The sequence below is a fragment of the Orcinus orca genome, chromosome 15 (genome assembly GCF_937001465.1).
Source record: "Orcinus orca chromosome 15, mOrcOrc1.1, whole genome shotgun sequence".
In the NCBI taxonomy this organism is placed as follows: Eukaryota; Metazoa; Chordata; class Mammalia; order Artiodactyla; family Delphinidae; genus Orcinus; species Orcinus orca.
Window position 1 is genome coordinate 82,323,808 of NC_064573.1, and position 20,718 is coordinate 82,344,525.

The 20,718-nt window shown below is 42.0% G+C and overlaps 1 protein-coding gene across 7 annotated transcripts in view; it reads right to left on the bottom strand.

The window, feature by feature from the left end:
• The window catches only part of CLIP1 (CAP-Gly domain containing linker protein 1), a 123,995-nt gene that overhangs the window by 86,736 nt on the left and 16,541 nt on the right, over window positions 1-20,718 (bottom strand). For all 7 annotated transcript variants that reach the window (XR_007471722.1, XR_004486983.2, XM_049698095.1 and 4 more), the window contains exon 2: window positions 1,376-1,570. Coding sequence is in view for 5 of the 7 variants with exons in the window: in XM_049698095.1 (XP_049554052.1) it covers window positions 1,376-1,460 (85 nt within the window). In the remaining 2 variants the exon portion in view is untranslated. The remainder of the gene's footprint in view (window positions 1-1,375; window positions 1,571-20,718) is intronic.

Below are 20,718 nucleotides of genomic sequence, written 5' to 3' on the forward strand. Positions count from 1 at the left end.
GATGTTGTTACCAAGTCTAAGCTCGTACTACTCACCACACAACAGGCAGGTAACCAAGAGACGAATTGTTGGGGCAAAAGAATAACGACTTTATTTGGAAAGCCAGCAGACCGACAAGATGGCGGGCTCGGGCCCCAAAGAACCATCTTGCCTGAGTTAGAATTCGGGCTCCTTTTATACTAAAAGGGGAGGGGGGTAAAGTCAAACACTTCCTGGTTCCCATCAGCCTCCAGAGGGCATGGGTTAATTTCTTCCTCCCTGCAGTCATTCACAGGTGGGCCTGGTCAGGATGTTTCCCGTGAGCTGAACACAAAGGTATTTTAGCTTAATGCTCATTACCTGGGAAGCAGGGTTCCAAGAGATGGGCCATTATGTATAATTTAAACTTATAGGCAACATCCCTTTAGTGAGTAACTTGTAATAGAATACAAAAGGTTCTTCCCTATTACAATGTTTTATGGCCTCTCTGAAAAGGTTTTATCCTGATACATAAAATGTAAATAACTCAGGATCTCCAATGAGTCAACACATATTTACTGAGCTCCTGTTTCGTGCCAGGCAATTTTCTAGGTGTGTGGATGGAATACAGCAGTGAAAAAAAAAGAAAAAAAAGCAAACCCAAAGATCCCTTCCCTCAAGGAAGACCTATGAATGTCTTTATGGAAGAACTTGAAGAAACAATGTTGTACTTAATAGATTATGGTGGGCACCTGTCTGGAAAGGCTGAAAACATAAGATCTAGTAGTATACAAATCACATAAAAAGATGGTAAAAGCAAGCATCAGATGCTTCTCTCCTGCCTCTCTTACTAAAGACCTTAGGTGATCGTTACGGGATGGAAATGGAAATGCTGAAGGGGGAGATGGAGAACAGATGAGGAACAGGTTGTTAACGATTATAAAAGACACAAGTTCATCTATAAAATGGGGAAGGTTTTCCCTCATGAGCCAGACTTGAGCTACTGTACTACCTGCTCCCTTGATGATGATGGCCAATTTCAGGTCAGTGACTGTCATCATATCTTTTAAGCCAGATTAGTCTTTGTTTTCTCTATATATCCCTAAACCCCAAGAGAAAGGTCCTGATGAGTTCAGGAAGACACATGGGCAGAAAAACTGAAGAAACACTTTAACCCTGTAAGGATCAAACACTGAAATTAACTTGACAACTATTTCAGAACCTTACACTGAATCAATGAAATAGACTCTTCACTGATTAAGACTACTAAATATAAAATTCTATGTCTTTTAATTGAAACTTTTTCAAGTATTTTCAACAATATGAAGTTTTATAAGATTGTCTTTTTAAATTTTTCAAATAGAAGTCTTCACATATGATGAAAAACTTGCTGTTAATAAGAAACATAAAGCATTACCAGAAGCAGGTGTCTTCAAGGCTGTGCTTCCAGGCTTAAGGATCTTCGTAGGGGCCTTAAGCCCGCTTGGTTTTAGCATACTCATTGTCCTTAGTATATCAGAGCTGTTTTTCCTTTGCCTGTTGCCACTATCTTTCCCCAGTCATTGATAGAACTGTGGGTGTTTCTATAGTGGAGTCAGTCTCTGGGTTAAATCTGCAAAGAGAAAAATATAAAAAGAGTTTAGAATCTATAGGAGAAACAAAGTAGAAAGAGTTAACGAAAGTAGCTTTCACAGCTTAAACTTTTCCTTATGATAACCATCTCCACAATGAACCTAGGAACCTAGAAAACTCCAAATATCAAAAATATGAAGATGCTGCTGAAATAGATTTAAAAGCAATTTACTATCCTAAAGACAAGTAGCTAAGGCTGGCAATATATTCACTTTTCTTTATAGTATCTAATAATACCAGATCAGTATAGTGCCTAAAAACCACACAATCCATAGAAGAGGGTTCAGAAAAATGTACACCAAACTAAATGGGGGAAAGAGAAGGGAGTTTTCAGTTTTCACTTCATTGACTTCTATGTTGCTTAAGTTTTATGACCACAAGCCCGTATTAACTGTATATACTGTTTAATCCACAGAATTATACAATAACTCAGTATAAAGCCAAGTATATGTTAAACAAGAGAAAGGTTCAAATTCAAACTCTGTAAGAAAAAGCCGTATCTGGAAAGTACTAAAAGGAAGTTATCTTTGTTTTATCTACAGAAACACAATGAACTTCTGATTTACTCAAGACCAAGTATGAATCTACAACTTCTGGCTCAGGCAAAACAGTACCTTGCCATTTGCTCTTTAAGAGAGGAGGAAGACCTTGGGATTTTGGAATACAGAAAAATATTTCTAGACATAATACCCAATAAAACAAAATTCAAAGAGAAAAATGCTATTTACTGACTCTCTCAAACGGCTGCATTTTGCATTTTTTTCTGGTAGTCGAGCTTGGATGATGACGCACAGACCTCACTCTCTGGCTCTCTTACAAGCAATGCCAAGCATCAGTAAACAATCTGGCCAGGGCTAACAGAGGAGCTGCTATGGTCCCTGTAGTGAGGTGAATGGTGGCCTCCCCAAAAGATATGTCCATCTGGAACCTATGCATGTGACCTTATTTGAAAGAAGAGTCTTTGCAGACGTTCATTCAGTTACATATCTTGAGATGAGCTAGCTCGTCCTGGATCACCTGCCTGGGCCCTAAATCTGATGACAAGTGTCCTAATTAGAAGAGGAGATCACAGAGGAGACAGCCAGGTGAAGACCCAGGCAGAGATTGCAGCCATGTGACTAGAAGCCAAGGATGGCCAGCAGCCACCAGAAGCTAAGACAGAAGCATGAGACGGATTCTCCTTCAGAGCCTCCAGAAGGAACCAACCCTGGTGATACTTTGATCTCGGACTTATGGCCTCCGGATCTGTAAGAGAACAAATCTGTTGTCTTAAGCCACCCGGTTTGTGGTGGTCACTTGTTATGGCGGCCCCAGGAAACTAATATAGCCATGTAAGTTTTTCTATTCAAAGATAATCAGACTGGGACTTCCCTGGCGGTCCAGTGGTTAAGACTTTGCCTTCCAATAGCGGGGCACAGGTTCGATCCCTGGTCGGGGAGCTAAGATTCCCACATGCCTCGAGGCCAAAAAACCAAAACATAAAAACAGAAGCAATACTGTAACAAACTCAATAAAGATTTTACAAATGGTCCACATCAAAATATCTTCAAACAAAAACCAAAGATAATCAGACTGAACGGAAATCAAACCAAGACAGTAGCCCCATTAGGCTCACTCTGAAGACTCCCCATGGTTCTCAGGAGGGTCCAAAACGGCACAAAGTGTTTTTTACAAAGTCAAAGGTAAGCCGTGTGGCTTGGGGGAAGACTGGGATTAACAGAGAGAGCACTGCTGTGTGCCTGAAGACAGGGGTTGCCGATCCTGGGTATTAATACAAAATTCCTGGGCTCCTGTCACCACCATCACCCTCACTGCCAGGACGGTGGCAGTGTGCTGGGAGTCTGTGTGCCAGGCCGGGTGGTTCTAACTCAGAGTCGGATTTGAAACCACATGCCTTACTGCTAGACCCTCACCATACACAGTGTGTAAGCCGCAAGCAGAGCTACCTGCTCCTGCTCCTGCCTTAGACAGGTGGAGGGCTCTGCTGAGTCTCCTCTAGGCTATTTACTCGTGCAAAAATATCTGAGGAGGCTGGGGACAAGCTAAGTGCAGAGATTACCATGGGGTCTTGCGTGTTGGCTACTCTTCACCCTGGTCCAATATAAAGTGACAAGGGTCAGGTAGTTAAGGACAGAACAAAGGAGGCACGATCGTCCTGGAAAAGCTACTATAGCGGCGAGAAGAGAGGATGAAGTACTCCTTAAAATATTTCACTCGGGGGCTTCCCTGGTGGCGCAGTGGTTGAGAGTCCGCCTGCCGATGCAGGGGACACGGGTTCGTGCCCCGGTCTGGGAGGATCCCACATGCCGCAGAGCGGCTGGGCCCGTGAGCCATGGCCGCTGGGCCTGCGCGTCCAGAGCCTGTGCTTCGCAACGGGAGAGGCCACGGCAGTGAGAGGCCCGCGTAAAGCAAAAAAAAAAAAAAAAAAAATATTTCACTCGGGCTAAACAGTGAATTCTTGGGCTCAGGTCAAGCACTCCTCCCTAAAGAGAAATTCTGAAAACTGCCACTAGCGACGAGGCCAGCCTCAGCCAGTTTCAAACCTTGCAGCTCAACATGCTAAGCTCACAAAACACTGGCCAACCTAAAGCCTCGGCCTGAGAAACAGAGGCGTGTGTGGTTATCAGGAACCCAAGAACGGTCATAAACCCAAAGTCTTATGTCTTCTGTTGTCTAATCTTCATGCCTCTAGCTCTTGGTCCATCTGAGCTACTTGAATCCCAAAGCAGGGAACTGTGACCAAGATTTAATGAAGGAGAAAAATCTAGTCTGTCTCAATAAGAGAATTAGGAGCAATTTAAAAAAACACTCTGTGTTTTTTGTGTCTTGGACCTATTTCTGGGCCTTCTAGTTTTCCACACTATTTTAATAATTATGGCTCTAATCACTGTTAATATTTCATAGTACAAGTTCTCTCTCATTCTTTTAAATTTTGTAAAATATACAGAAAAGTACATAAAACAGATATGTACATAAAACAGATATGCAGTTTAATGGGTGAAGCAAACAGCTATGTAATCACAAACCAGATGCAGAAAAGCCACTGCCAGCACTCCAAAATCTCCCTGTGTGTCCCCTCCTGCCTCGCCTTTGTCTCCCAGAGGTAACTACTATTCTGACTTTATGGCAATACTCCCCTTTTAGAAAATAGTTTTACCGGTTATCTGTGCAACAATATGATTAGTTTGTTCTGCCTACTTTTGACGTATAAAAATGGAATCACACTGTACGTTGTGTCTGGTATCTTTCACTCAACATTGCTTATACAATTTGCGTGTTGGTGTGATTTATTCATTTTCATTACTGTATGATGTGCCATTTCCTTAGGGCCACTTTATTTTACTGCGACGGATACTTCTATATTCATTTCAGTTTTTGGCTATTGTAAGCAATGCTGCAACGAGCATCTTTGTGCACATAAACACATTTCTGTAGGGCATTTACCTAGGGGTTTAATTGCTGGATTATGAGGTAGGCACATCTTTAACATTTAATATCCCTCTCCTTTTCCCCTGCTGTGTATGAGTTCCAGTTCACCAACACTTGATATTGCCAGACTTTAACTTTGGCCAGTGTGATGCTGAGACATTCATTGTGGTTTTATTTTGCATTTCTCTAATTAGGAACAAATTTGAGCATGTGCCTGCGTTCATTGGTCACTGCAATTCTTCTTTTGAAAAGTGCCCATTCAAAACTTGTCTCTGTTGTGTTCATGTCAGCTGTCTTTTACTCACTGATTTGTATATATTCTTGGTACTAATCATTATTGAGTTACATCTGTTGTAAATATCCTCTCCTTCTCTGATTATTTTTCTTTCTCCTCATGGTTTTTTGATGAATAAAAATTCTTCATTTAAAAAATAAATAAAACTAAAACCCAACAATGTTGGTTTTTAAATCTTCCAATTTAAGTTTCTTCTTCATGCATTATTAATGAATGCCAAGTCAGGCTTGCTTTAAAAAATCAATTCACTGGAGCTTCCCTGGTGGCGCAGTGGTTGAGAGTCCGCCTGCCGATGCAGGGGACACGGGTTCGTGCCCCGGTGCAGGAGGATCCCACATGCCGCAGAGCGGCTAGGCCCGTGAGCCATGGCCGCTGAGCCTGTGCGTCCGGAGCCTGTGCTCCGGAACGGGAGAGGCCACAGCAGTAAGAGGCCCGCGTACTGCAAAAAAAAAAAAAAAAAAAAAAAACCCTGCCTTATTTGTGTCTCAAAATAGCTGTGAAGGTAGGTGAACAAATATCTTTATGCCCATTCACAGACAAAGAGAATTAAGGTCTGAGAAGGTAAGTGACTTTCCCAAGGTCAATCAAATTAGTGCTGGCACTTTTGGGACCTGGTACTTTGCTGAACAGATTCACTCTCTGAAGGAAATCTTCCCACAAGATGGTCATCCATTCATTCAACAAATATTTCCTGAGAAACTACTATGTAAAAGGTACTCTTCCATTTTCTCACTGGCCGGTGGGGTAAGCAGGAAAGGAGAAACCGCTGGGAGGCTCAGAGAGAGTGCTGAACACACAAAAATATTTGTCTTTGAGCAGAGAAACAGGAGCTTACTAGGGAAATGTAGAAGGAACGCCAAGCAGCCCAAGTACACGTGAGGCTCGTGGTCATGAATTTAAAGTGAAACCAGTCTCCCGTTATTTTTTCTCTAATAACAAGCTTCTGCTCAGGCACAGATATGAGGAAGGTAGATAGCTCAGTTCAACTACAATCAAAATTCTGCCAGTTAAATTAAAATAGAAGGGAAAAGCAAGGGAGGTGATGGTGATTTTAAAGGAGTGTTTTATAGGAGTGATTAAAATGGCACTGGGAATCTGAGATGAGTAAAAAGGGAAGTGAAGGCAGTGTGGGGTCAGAGTGAAAACTTGGATCAGAGGTCTGAGAGAGGATGAAAGATTGTCACAATGAAGACACTGGATACTCAAATGTGCATACAAATCTGGGGATCTTTTTTTTTCTTTTAGTGTATTTATTTTATTTTTGGCTGCGTTGGGTCTTCACTGCTGCGCGAGGGCTTTCTCTAGTTGTGGCGAGCGGGAGCTACTCTTCGTTGCAGTGCTCGGGCTTCTCATTGCGGTGGCGTCTCTTGTTGCGGAGCACAGGCTCCAGGTGTGCAGGCTCAGTAGTTGTGGCGCACGGGCTTAGCTGCTCCGCGGCACGTGGGATCTTCCCGGACCAGGGCTCAAACCCATGTCCCCTGCGTTGGCAGGCGGATTCTGAATCACTGCACCACCAGGGAATTCCTGGGGATCTTGTTAAACTGCAGATTCTGACTTGGTAACTCTGGGGCGGGGCCTCAGATTCTGCTTTCCAACACTCCCAGAGGATATTAATCCTGCCATTTTGAGGACACCCCCTCCCCTTTGAGTAGCAAGGGGTCAGTGGATCAGAGGTGGTGTTTAGAGTGAGAAGCTCGAAGGCTCTGACCGTGGGGATGGAACTCAGAGGCCTGAGCGCTGAAGGGATTACTGGTAAGACTGTGGGAGTCTAAAATACAGGGACTGGAGGAGGAGATGTGGATAGCAAGAAGGAGGCAGAAGCTATAAGGAGTGAAGGGAAGAGGCGGAGGCCAGTGGATATCAGCATGGTAGAGCCTCGAAGGGGCTGCGGTTTTTGAAGGCCTGAGAAGCAGCAATTTACAGCATCAAACAACACGGTCAAGTCTGAGGTAGGCCCTTGAGAGGGCTGCAGGGGAAACAGTGTCTTCAGAGACCAGCCAAGTTCTACACAAGGCAAGGAGCGAAAGAGACTGTTCAGAGAAGAGGCTGGTGACAGAGAGAGAAGACTGATAATCACAAACATGAACTATAGAAGGCCAAGTTAAAGAGTTTGGAATTGGGCTCAATTAGCAGATGAACCCAGCAGTACAGAGATGAATAGTTAAGTATAAAATTATCTGTCTTACATTGTAGTTAAGAGGCAGTGTACTTAAAAAAAAAAAAAAAAAAGTGGATTTGTGAAGAAAGCAACCTAAACATGATGAACCTAAAATTTAACCAAAAAATGATGCTATGTTTTGTAATAATCAGTTATAAAAACAACATCGAAAGTCAACATAATGGTAATGTTCAATGTCTTAAACTGGGTGGGGTGTACATGGGTATTCACTCCATTGTTCATTATGTGCACACAGATCTCCTGGGGATCTTGTTGAACTGCAGATTCTTATATACGTATACACATACACTTCATGTTGAGTAATTGAACATAACGTGAAATACACCAGAAGGAGGAATAAAGGTGACTGTGCATTGCCAAATTAAAAAGAAGCACGGCCCAAGAAGTCTAGAGAAAGAGTTAAAAAGAAAATGTGTATTTTACTCACCCTGGGAAAAGGTTCTCTGGAAAATAAACATAGGGCGTCTATGGAGCAGACTTGGAAAAGCTGGGTGCAAATCAGCATTGAAGGACATTTGAGACAGTGCTCCAAAATCCTCTGCTCACATGTGGGTTGGGTTTCTAAGAGCGACCAAAGGGAATTGTGCCTTTTGGCATTTCACTCATTATAAATACACAAAGTTATATTTTATAAACTTCAATCTCTGAATTTGTTAGTATGAGTCTAATCTCTGAGTATATGGATTTAAAAAAAAGAGTTCCTGAGCTTACAAAGTGGAGGGTAAGATCTCTAAGACAGGAGTGACACAGAGACAGGCGGTCCTGCCAAGCCTGATTTTTGTTACTTTAACGCAGCAGTTCTCTAAGTGTGAGCCCTGCATGCCTAGGGCACCCAGCGACCCGTTCAGGGAGTCAAAACTATTTTCATAATATTGCTAAGACGTGACTTGCCTTCTCCTGCAATGTTGACTTTTACAGAAGCAATAGTGGGTAAAAAGTGTAGATGCCATAAGCAAGGCAGTAGAGGCACACTGTACTATTCTTTTCTGTATTCAGTGCTTCCAGGAAAAAAAAAAAAACTACTTTCACATAAGAATGTGATAAAGCACTTGATAAAGCATAAAAATGAATAATTTTATTAAATTTCAACCTTGAATATGTGCTTTTTTAATATTCTGAGTAACAAAATGGGAAGTCCACGTGAACCACTTCTGCTGCACACTCCTGCACAATGACCCTCTCAATAAAAAGCACACGTGCAAGTGAGGGGCAAGCTCAACCAGCCACTCTGTTCACGGAACACCATTTCCACCTGAAAGAATCCCTGACAAGCTGTGGTTACTCAGACTCGGTATCTCCAGCAGACATTTTCTTGAAAATGAACTATGTGAACCTGTCACTTCAAGGAAAACAACTATTTGTTGACAATGATAAAATTTAAGCTTTCAAGAGAAAGAATTTTGGAAAACCTATCCTCTGCTGTGAGCTTGAGAGCTTCGCAATACTACAGATTTTTCTGATGAGATCGATGGTGTTAACAAACATAATTTTTAATGTGCCAATGTTTGGAAGATCTCATAACTCAGTAAATCAATATTTTCCAACCAGAAATGTATAATGTTACAAAATCCCATATGGGTTAAGGGTTCATTCAAAGCACAAATTAGACCAATGGATTTTTACGTAACAATAAAAGTTCATTCATATAGTTTGAGATGCCACCTTTAAGAAACTACAGACTATCAAGTTTTTGGAGTAGTATTTTTTTATACATAAGTTTATTTCATTTATTTATTTTTGGTGTGTTGGGTCTTCGTTGTTGGGCACAGGCTTTTCTCTAGTTGCCGCGAGCAGGGGCTACTCTTCATTGCGGTGGCTTCTCTTGTTGCAGAGAACAGGCTCTAGGTGTGCTGGCTTCAGTAGTTGTGGCATGTGGGCCTCAGTACTTGTGGCGCACGGGCTTAGTTGCTCTGCAGCATGTGGGATCTTCCTGTTCCAGGAAGATCCCACCTGTGTCCCCTGCATTGGCAGGCGGATTCTTAACCACTGTGCCACCAGGGAAGCCCTGGAGTAGTAGTAAAGAAGAAAATCCATAATTATCTGAAAATGCTCTTCCTTTCCTATAAATCTGTGAGGCCAATTTTCTTCATGTACTTCAATCAAAACAATGTATAAAAATATATATATATAAAATATATATATATATATATAAAAAAACAAAAACAATGTATAGGGACTTCCCTGGTGGCACAGTGGTTAAGAATCGGCCTACCAATGCAGGGAAAACGGGTTCGAGCCCTGGTCCGGGAAGATCCCACATGCTGCGGAGCAACTAAACCCGTGCGCCACAACTACTGAAGCCCACGCACCTAGAGACCGTGCTCCACAACAAGAGAAGCCACCTCAATGAGAAGTCCGCCCACCACAACGAAGAGTAGCCCCTGCTCGCCTCAACTAGAGAAAGCCTGCGTGCAGCAACAAAGACCCAACACAGCCAAAAATAAATAAATAAATTTATTTTTTAAAAAAAGTATCACTACAGATTAAATGCAGGAGTTCACTTCTATTAAGCTTTTCTTCTGTTAAAGCCAGACATTTAGAGAGATTTGCAAAAATGTAAAACAATGCCATCTTCTCATTAAATTTTTTACTTTAGAAAATAGTTATTCTTCATTAAAGAAATATAACATGTATGGGTTTATGTCTAATGAATTAATAAATATTTTAAAATATTTTCAGTTTTACTTCCTAGTATGGTAAATATCAATAGATAAAACCTACAAATAAAAACTCTTTGGAGACCTCAATAATTTTTAAGGATGTAAAGGGGTCCTAAGGAAAAAAGTTTGAGAAACTGCTGCTATAGGCATTTTTGCTTTACATTTTGAGTCACAAAGGGCTTCCCAGTTTATAAGGCCTCCCAAAAGCATGTGCTTCTTGTTCGGATAATTTTAGATCTGGATGCCAAGTTAGCAAGCACAGGATTTACTACTGTATTACCACTGATACAGCACTGTGCTAGGGGTTGAGTGATGTAAGGAGCCTGAACTTACAATCTACAGGAAGACCAGATGTGTGTACATAAGCAACATGAACACAATGATGCACTGACACTGGGGTATTTGCATACGTAAGACAGACATTTCTCTAAGGCAGATATCAGATGGACCGGAGCTCTGAATCAGCACTTTTCAAAATGTGCAGCAGTGTCACCTGGGAACTTACTAAAAATGCAAATAATTGGGGACCCTCCCCAAACCTACTGAAACGAACTCTGGAGGGGGGGCCAGCTATCTGCATTTTAAGCCCTTCTGGTAATTCTGAGGCTAATGTTTGAGAAACACTGCTGAACAACTGATAAGATCAGAGGTTCATTTTCTCAATTACATGCACATGAATCACCCACATGATCGATTTGGCAAATACCCCTACAGAAGCCCTGGTGCTTTCACTCTATGCTTTTGTTTCAGGTTTTTCACTCAGCCTTGAATGCCCTTTCCAAGCCTAGTTATTTTCATCTGCTGAAACTTTACTCAAGGGCAAATTCAGGGATACAGCCAGCCCACAAAACCTTCTCCAATGAAAATGTGTTCCTCCTTCAATTTCCCATAGAGCTGAGTCTGTAGCTCTTTCCTATCACCTAGCACACTGAGCTGGCTGTACACGGCCTATTGATTCTACAGGTTACAAATGCCCTGGGGGGAGAAACTGTATTTTAGTCATTATATCCCTCATGATACTTTATAAACTATGCTCACTACAAAAAAAATGAGAAAAATAGTCTCAATTGTTTAAATGAGTTTACAAACCAGTTGGGATATACCCAATATATATATATATTTTTAACATCTTTATTGGGGTATAATTGCTTTACAATGGTGTGTTAGTTTCTGCTTTATAACAAAGTGAATCAGTTATACATATACATATGTTCCCATATGTCTTCCGCAATATTTTAAAAAGTTATTCTTGGTGCTTGCTACAGGTGACAGAAAAATATATGACACAGGCATAAGCTCAAGAATTTATGATGCAGTTGGAGAGAAAAGACCCACATATATGAAAAATAACTAAGAACACAATGCAACTTGTGTGTCAAAGGAAAGCAACAGCTGTTGGCAGTCAGGAATTTTTAAAAGGCAGAGAGAAAAATTTCAGAAAAGACCGAGGAAGGGAGAGGAAAGGTATAAAGCATGTGAATAAGACAATGAGACGCTCAGCATGGCTAACATTAGATTCTTGTAAGAAATCAATTTAGAAAGTTAAATGAAAAGGAGACTTTAAAGAGCCTTAGAGGGTGATGGTCTAGTCGGGTGGGTTGGGGGGTGGGGAGGGAGCGGATGTGTGTATGCATATGGCTGGGTTGCTTCACTATGCACACGACGTTGTAAAGCAATTATACTCCAATAAAATAAATAAATAAAGAGCCTTAGAGGGAATTCCCTGGCAGTCCACTGGCTAGGACTCTGAGATTTCACTGCCGTTGCCGGGGTTCAATCCCTGGTTGGGGAATAAGATCCCACAAGCCACGAGGTGCAGCCAAAAAAAAACCAAAACAAACCTTTAAGACTCCACTGGTACAAGATAAAAGAGGTCTACAGTTTCTCTTTAGGCCCTATATGTATTCCATTTGTCCATTTCAGTTATCTTAACCTAACCACCATTACCAAGCAAAGATTTAAACCGAAGGTTGGCAGCCCCTTTTCCAGTGGCATGCCGAGTCTTTATTCACTCCAACCATGGCTGTTTGTAACGGCCGGGGGCTGGCTGCGGGGGTAGGTCTTAAATTTCAGGGAAGAACCATGAGCATCAGAAGACGATAATTAAATTGCAAATACAAAGAAAGGTTCTCATCTAAAACCCTTCGGATAACACCTTAGCAAGGATAAACTTGGAGAGGCTGTAAAGATTGGATACCACTGAACACAAATGACAAATTGCAGACTTCTCTACTACTCTTTGCACTGCGGGAGGGGAGGGGGATCAGATATTCCACAGCCTACTTTGCCTCGATAACTTATCTTAGCATAAGCTGCTCACCCCAGTTTACAAGTCAGGCTGAAAGCTAAATATTCTAGGTCTGCACTCTCCAATATGGGAGCCACTAGCCACTTTAAATTCTTTTAAAATGTAATCAAGTTAAAAATTCAGTTCCTCAGTCACACCAGCCACACTTCAAGTGCTCAAGAGCCATAATGCAACGTATAGAATAATTTCCACCATCACAGAAAGTTCTAATGGATAGCACTGTGCTAGAACCTCCAGGAACCCTCTACTGCCAAATGAACAGTGTCCTTCAAAGTGACCACCTGAGGAAATGGCAAGTTTATTTGAATAATACTGCTTTGGTCAAAATATTTTTAACTCTCATTTTTTTTATTTTTTTATTTTTTAAAAATTTATTTTATTTATTTTTGGCTGCATTGGGTCTTCGTTCCTGCGGGCGGGCTTTGTCTAGTTGCGGCGAGTGGGGGCTACTCTGTTGTGGTGCACGGGCTTCTCACTGCAGTGGCTTCTCTCGTTGCGGAGCATGGGCTCTAGGCTCGCGGGCTTCAGTAGTTGTGGCTCGCGGGCTCTAGAGCGCAGGCACAGTAGTTGTGGCGCACGGGCTTTGTTGCTCCGCGGCAACGTGGGGTCTTCCCAGACCAGGGCTCGAACCCGTGCCCCCTGCATTGGCAGGCGGATTCTTAACCACTGCACCACCAAGGAAGCCCCCTTAACTCTTCTTTTAGAAATAACTTCAGAGACAGTTTATAAGTTTCACTTTATTAGTGAACCAAGGCGACAGTGACCATCTCAATACTCTTCTTTGGACTTGGCTCTTAAAACACTACTAGCTTATGGGAACATATGTATATGTATAACTGATTCACTTTGTTATAAAGCAGAAACTAACACACCATTGTAAAGTAATTATACCCCAATAAAGATGTTAAAAAAAAAAAAAAAAAAAAACACTACTAGCTGTTTCCAAAACTTGAATCCAATAACCTCAAAAATATAATGATGTGCAGCTACTGAACACAGCAAAAATTTATCCAAGGCATATGGGCCAATTCCAACAGTTCGAAAAAGAATTCATGAATGGCTTATCACTATAATTAATGAACAACACCTCCCTAAATGAAAAAACTAAGTTCTGGTGTATTTTTTTCATCTATTTTTAAGGCAGTCACAGCACTTTATTATCCCACCTTCCAAACTATAATATTGCAACATATACCACACACACGAACCCCCAGAATCCTTTATTTACACCACTGACTGATGCCATAGTTCTAATATTTTTCAAGCCAAAAACCGTTTGTAAAATGTTCATCTCTAGAACTTAACAACTCATTTCTGAATAGTCAACAATAGCTACTGTTTTGCTCTGTACATTCTCAAATGGGAGACAGAGAAAGACCTACTTCCAAGAGCCAACTATGTAGCAGGGAGAAGAGCCCCAGGCCACAGGCAGCTCAGCTACACAGTCCCTTCTGCCTCCCTCCCCTCTCAGTGAAAGGGTTACATTTCCACCTAAAAACTGGAAGCTTTGTTGACAAACATCAACACCAGAGGAACAGTTTTTGTTGTTGTTGTTTCTGTATAACCTACAGGTTTATTTTAAGAAGACAATAAAGCCAAGCCTGGAATAAGCAAAAATTTTGAACTAGAGTAACAGCCTCTGTTTGTGATTTAACTCCGAGATCTGATCTAAGTAACAAATATAAAAGGGCAAGATATTTATTTCAGGGAAGCAAATAACCTTAAAAGACCTATCCTCTTTGGTATTTCTTAAAAAGAAATGTGCGTTGTATTTCTTGAGAATGTCAGCTTTACTCAAAGTTGGGATTTCAGGAAGTAGGACTATTCTTCCACCCAACAAACAAATTGTCTTCTGGGACTTCCCTGGCGGTCCAGTGGTTAGGACTCTGAGCTTCCACTGCAGGGGACACGGGTTTGATCCCTAGTCAGGGAACTAAGATCCCGCAGGTCACAAGGGGTGTGGCCAAAAAAAACCTCTTCTACCCTCTATGAAGTCAAGGACAGGTACACATTTGTCTAGTGTGTTAGAAAATACAGGCATCTGGGGAGGTTTCATGAGACTAAAACAATGCCGCGACACAGAAAACGCCACAGATACTAGCTATTACTATTTCTAAGAGTCCAAGCACCCCACTTTCCTCTCAGAAAGAACCTCTCTCACGACCCATCACTGGACAGGAAATTACATACAAATCACTCTCCCATTCTAAACAAACAAATTTTCAGAGGTCAAAGATACTGTTCAAGACTATAACCTTCTCAAAACACAGAATATATGCTTACTGCGGTTATCCCTTTTAATAAGCAGTTTAATAAGCAATCACCTATCATCTGCCTCATAAAGGTAAGAACATTGAAAACATCCAGATAAAGAAAAATTTTACTTTATCTGGTTGTTAGTTTAACTGGATGTTAGTTAGTTAGGATGTTAGTTAGTTAGTAGGGAGAAAAGACCCTACTAATGAAGCCCCAGTTTGGAGGTGACGCTACTGCCACCTAACACTTTATGCAAGACACAGAGAGCAGGTACTGCTCCAGCCACCTCAGGAAACTGCCACAGTGTCATTTCAAGATGCCTCTGGGATCACTCCCCGTCTGCTAACACCCACCACCATTCAGACCCCATCCTGATAACCCTTACATGAAGAGGTCTTGCAAAGTGAATGAAAATTCAAAAGTTAAAGATTCAGTTCTATTCTCCCTGCATAAGAATATATGCTGAAGGCTTCCCTGGTGGCACAGTGTTTAAGAATCTGCCTGCCAATGCAGGGGACACGGGTTCGAGCCCTGGTCCGGGAAGATCCCACGTGCCGCAGAGCAACTAAGCCCGTGCGCCACAACTACTGACCCCACGTGCCACAGTTACTGAAGCCCACACGCCTAGAGCCCGTGCTCCACAACAAGAGAAGCCACCGCAATGAGAAGCCCATGTGCCGCAACGAAGAGGAGCCCCCGCTCGCCGCAACTAGAGAAAGCCGCGCACAGCAACGAAAACCCAATGCAGCCAAAAATAAATAAATAAATAAATTTATTTTTTAAAAATATGCTGAAAGCACAGAAATGCTTTCAATATTGAAAACTGATCTAAAGCAGTTAAATATTGTCCCCATAGATAAAACTGACTTTAAATTGGCAATTTTGAGTGTCTATGACCTATGTGTACAGGACGACTCATTTCTGAAAAGTGAACTGAAAGAGACTTATCCGACACATCTGGAAGGGAACACACCAAGCACATCTAAAAAAGCCTCCTAGTCTCAAAGAAAGTAAATGTTTTAAGACTCTAGGTCATGTGTGTTTAGGAAAATAGGGACATGTGACTGTTACAGAGGGGAAAAAATAGGGAATACATAGGACAATGCTTTAAAAAAGAGGTCTACTTCAGAAACTGGGATGTTGAGTCTCTCGAATACTGACATGCTTTTCGGGGAAAAAAGCAGTAACAACAACAAGAAGATTTTGCCCACTTCATCGCTCAACTCATGGGAATCAAACTTAGGAAAAGGGTCCAATATCTACTTAAATAAAAAACTAGGAGGGGGCCCTCCCTGGCGGTCCAGTGGTTAAAGACTCCACGCTTCTAATGCAGGGTGCACGGGTTCAATCCCTAGTCGGAGAGCTAAGATTCCCACATGCCGTGCAGCCAAAAAAAAAAAAAAAAAAAGAGGGAATAATTTATCAAGTGCTTGCACCCAGCACACAGAGGTCCTTGAAATTTGTTTAAAGGAGGACAATCCTTAAGAAATTATATTATGTATTAACCCTCAGAGACTAGATTTCTGGATATCTGTGTGAACCAACACCTCTTCTTCCAACTTCCACTAAAACAAGTACAAAGAGCAAAGCAGGGGCTTCCGTGGTGGCGCAGTGGTTGAGAATCTGCCTGCCAATGCAGGGGACATGGGTTCGAGCCCTGGTCTGGGAAGATCCCATATGCCACAGAGCAACTAGGCCCGTGAGCCACAACTACTGAGCCTGTGCATCTGGAGCCTGTGCTCTGCAACAAGAGAGGCCACGACAGTGAGAGGCCTGCGCACCGCGACGAAGAGTGGCCCCTGCTCGCCGCAACTAGAGAAAGCCCTCGCACAGAAATGAAGACCAAACACAGCCAAAAATAAATAAATAAATAAAAATTAAAAGTTAAAAAAAAAAGAGCAAAACAATATATTCAAAACCAAATGGTGACAACCTCTCAATTGTGATATATCAGAATTTAGGCCTCTGGGTGATTAATTTATACCACTGACAAACCAAGTCTAATCATTCCAAATTGTTACTTGTCTAGTGCTATATACACGTTTTCACAGAGCAAAAATATTATGTTTATTTGCAGGGAACGGGAAAATTGACAGCAAATTTCATAGCTGATTGAGCCACTGGTTATCTACATACCTATTCACACAGCAAAATACTTCTGCTCTACTGCTGAGTTTTCTATTTTCAAATATCCTGCCAGAGGATACTTTAAAACAGTGATATTCTTATCATTATACATTATTTTTCAATAAAATACAGAAAGTCCATATCTTTACTTTTTATCTAGTGAAGTTGCAGAAAAGTCGACACAAATCTAGCAAAATGGGACAAACTGGTACCTCATGGCGTCTGCAGAATTGCACACTGTCTGCCAGGCCTCACCTCATAACCGGGCAGAAGTTGGGCAAACACTGTGAGCAATCCTGGCTGTGAGGTCACAATGCCGGCATCACAAACAGCAATTCTGATGCCTGTCCGCCTCTAGGATGCAACCTCACCACGTTAAAGAAAAACCAGAAGGTTCCATAATCCTGAACCTGGAGCTGATGACCCCAAACATGCACCTTCTCCCAAGAAAGTATCCTCCCATGTAAAATTAAGCAGCATCATTCTCCACTACTGACCAGCACAGGCACTGCAGGTGAGCAGAGAAAAGCTCATCCACCTAAAGTTAAGTATCCAGCTCACCACCAGGAACGGATTTTTATATACTTCAAGTTTGCAAGTTTTTATTTCAGTTCAGTTTCAAACACCTTTCCTTAGTATTCTGTCCTGGAAAATTAAGCTATATTTAAGAATTCTGAAAACTGAGTAGGATGTAAATCATAAACTTAAGATATCACCTTGGTCTTGCCACTCTACCACATCGCTAACTTCACCGATCCCAATATTTATTGACTAAGAGGAATAAGGATTATAATGTGTAAGCTAGAGGTTCACAAGTACACAAGTACAAAGTACAAAGCCACAAGTACAAAGCCTCACCACAGCTCCACGATAGTGTATCTTTGCTAAGAAAGTCAAAATTGCCAGATTGTTGTCATTGCTGTGGTTCTCTCCCCCCACCCCCATGAGTTCTGGAATTTTCAAGCCAGCACACAGTAAGAATTAGTGACATTTTATTGTTACTTCTAAGAGGTTAAACATTCTTAAATTGGAAGGAAATGTAATAAAGGATTAACAGTAATTATCTCTAGGTGATGGGATTACTGGCAGCTTTTAATCTTTGTTTCTGAAGCAGGAAAAAAAATTTTAATGACTTTTTTGGAGCCACAGTAAAATGGGCTGCAACCAGGGAGTGAGGAAGCAGACTCTACTGTGCTATGTGCACAGGAACATGAAACCAACAGGCCAGTGTCAGCAGTGAGAAGTGGGTACCCATGGGGAGAGGCTAGGTGTTCACCAAGCCGACTTCTTTCTCTTCCAGGAGTCACAGACCTCGTTTCCCAGCTCCCTTTGCAGTTCAGGGTGACCACGTGACTGAGTCCTAGCCAATGGAATGAGAGCAGTGCCTGGGCTGTGTGCACTTCTAGGCCTCCCCCATAATATCTTCCTATTCTTGGCCCTTCCGGTGGCTTGATGGAGATGAGCAGGGCAACCTCAAAAGCATGGATGGAAGACAATGTGATCACAACTCGGAAGAAGCTTGAATCCCTGTATCACTTCTCTTCATTCCCCCATCAGAAAATACCTACCCTGGACTTTTCCATAACTGAAAATAAACTTTCATCCATTTAAGTCATTAAAATTAATGGAGTTTGCTACAGCAGCTAGCTTTTCTTACCTAATACAGTGGCAATGAGATAAAAAACTCTTGCTAAGAGCTTTGGAATCATCTCAGCTAAGTAAACTCAAAGAATATTTTAGGATAAGCACCTGAGACAGAAATGCTTCACATCACAAAAAGCATAATTATATGAAAGATAAATAAACGCAGTGGTTAAGAATCCACCTGCCGGGCTTCCCTGGTGGCGCAGTGGTTGAGAGTCCGCCTGCTGATGCAGGGGATACGGGTTTGTGCCCTGGTCCGGGAAGATCCCACATGCCGCAGAGCGGCTGGGCCCATGGGCCATGGCCGCTGAGCCTGCGCGTCCGGAGCCTGTGCTCCACAACGGGAGAGGCCACAACAGTGAGGCCCGCGTACAGCAAAAAAAAAAAAAAAAAAAAAGAATCCACCTGCCAATACAGGGGACACGGGTTCAAGCCCTGGTCTGGTGAGATCCCATATGCCACGGAGCAACTAAGCCCGTGTGCCACAACTACTGAAGCCTACACGCCTAGAGCCTGTGCTCTGCAACAAGAGAAGCCACCACAATGAGAAGCCCACGCACTGCGAGGAAGAGTAGCCCCTGCTCACCACAACTAGAGAAAGCCTGCGCACAGCAATGCAGACCCAACACAGCCAAAAATAAATAAATAAATAAATTTATTAAAAATAAATAAATAAATGTACTGTATTTTTTTTTAAAGCAAAAAGATATTTTACTGGGACTTCCCTAGAGGTCCAGCAGTTCAGACTCCGTGCTTCCACTGCAGGGGGCGAGGGTTCGATCCCTGGTTGGGGAGCTAAGATCCTGCCTGCCGCGTGGTGCAGCCAAAAAAAACCCAGACATTTTACTGGCAAGAGCAAAATATGTTTAAACAGCACATAAGTCTGACTGTATGTAAGATAAGACTGATGATGAGTTGATAACTGTTCAAGAGTTAGGTGATGGTACTACTCACTTTACTTATGTAAATGTCTGAAATTTCCCATAATAAAAAGTTTCTATTATAGAAGATATTTTAGTAAAATCCAAACTCCACCTTCTTCCTCACCCCTTGTAACCTAAAAAAAGCTTAAGCAGTTTACAGAAATGAGAGGTTCCTCAAAATAAGCAGTTCCCCACAACAAGCATGGTATAAATTACGTCCAAATGAAAAGAAATAATAGTCTTCATAATTCTTCTCTGATTTCCTAAGGTTTTGTTTACTTTGGTTGTTTTGTGGTTTTTGTTTACTGTTATAAATAATGTGGTTTTTTTAAAAAGTAGGAAGAGGGTTAGATTAGGAAATGGAACACCTGGATTCTGTCTCAGCTGGATGACCTTAAACTAGTATTTAACCCCTTCCTGGAACTCGGCACTCTCATCTATATAACCTAAGGATACTCATTACATAAGATCGGTTTCTAACTCCGTCCTTTCGTAGTGCCACTGTTTCAGATTTCAAATCCAAACTCCCTAAGTGAAAGGGCAAGGATTCACAAGTGAAAGGACTTGTGGCTCAAACTTTGCCAAAGTAAGAGTACTCTGCCATGAGGGAAGGAAGAACCACACCTGATAAGATCGGCCTCTAACAAGCGCAGAGTCTCCTGCTGCTCTCCAGCTCGGCACCGCGTCCTCCGAGGCAAATCACATCTCCACATTCCCCCTCAGTCCCTTCACAGTCCATTTTGCCCCATCAGCTAAATGAAAATACTCCTCTATTTACTAAATCTGGAAATTCTATCTGGAGGCAAAGGACAGTTGAAGAATTTGCAATGAATTTAATCTGCCAGGAGAGGGAGTTTAACAGTGAGCCTCCAAAAACAAGCTGCCCCCGACTGCAGAGTGAGCACCTACCTGGATGCTCAGGTTTCTGCTAGACCCTGCTAGGTGCCCGCGAGGAGACTGGGCATCAGACAGGTTAAGTGACTTACCTGTAGACAGCTGCACTCTGAGACTTCTGAGCTCCTGTCTATTTCTAAAATGTTAAAAGTCCACGCACTTTATAATAGAAAGGAAGGGGGAAAGAAGTTCTGGTTTAATGGAAAGTCTAGTTGAGAGAAAGATATTTCTGAAGCTGATTTTCAAGTCAAGCTAGAGAGAAAAACTCAAAGGCTGTGTTCTAATATCATGTTCCTGAATTTGGGAAGTTCATTCACAGCTTAATCCCCTCCCCTGAAGTCACGGTTACATAAGTGTCTGTTGCCTGCTGTGTCACTTGCTGTCCCCCACCCCCAATACAGGAGACGCCTTGT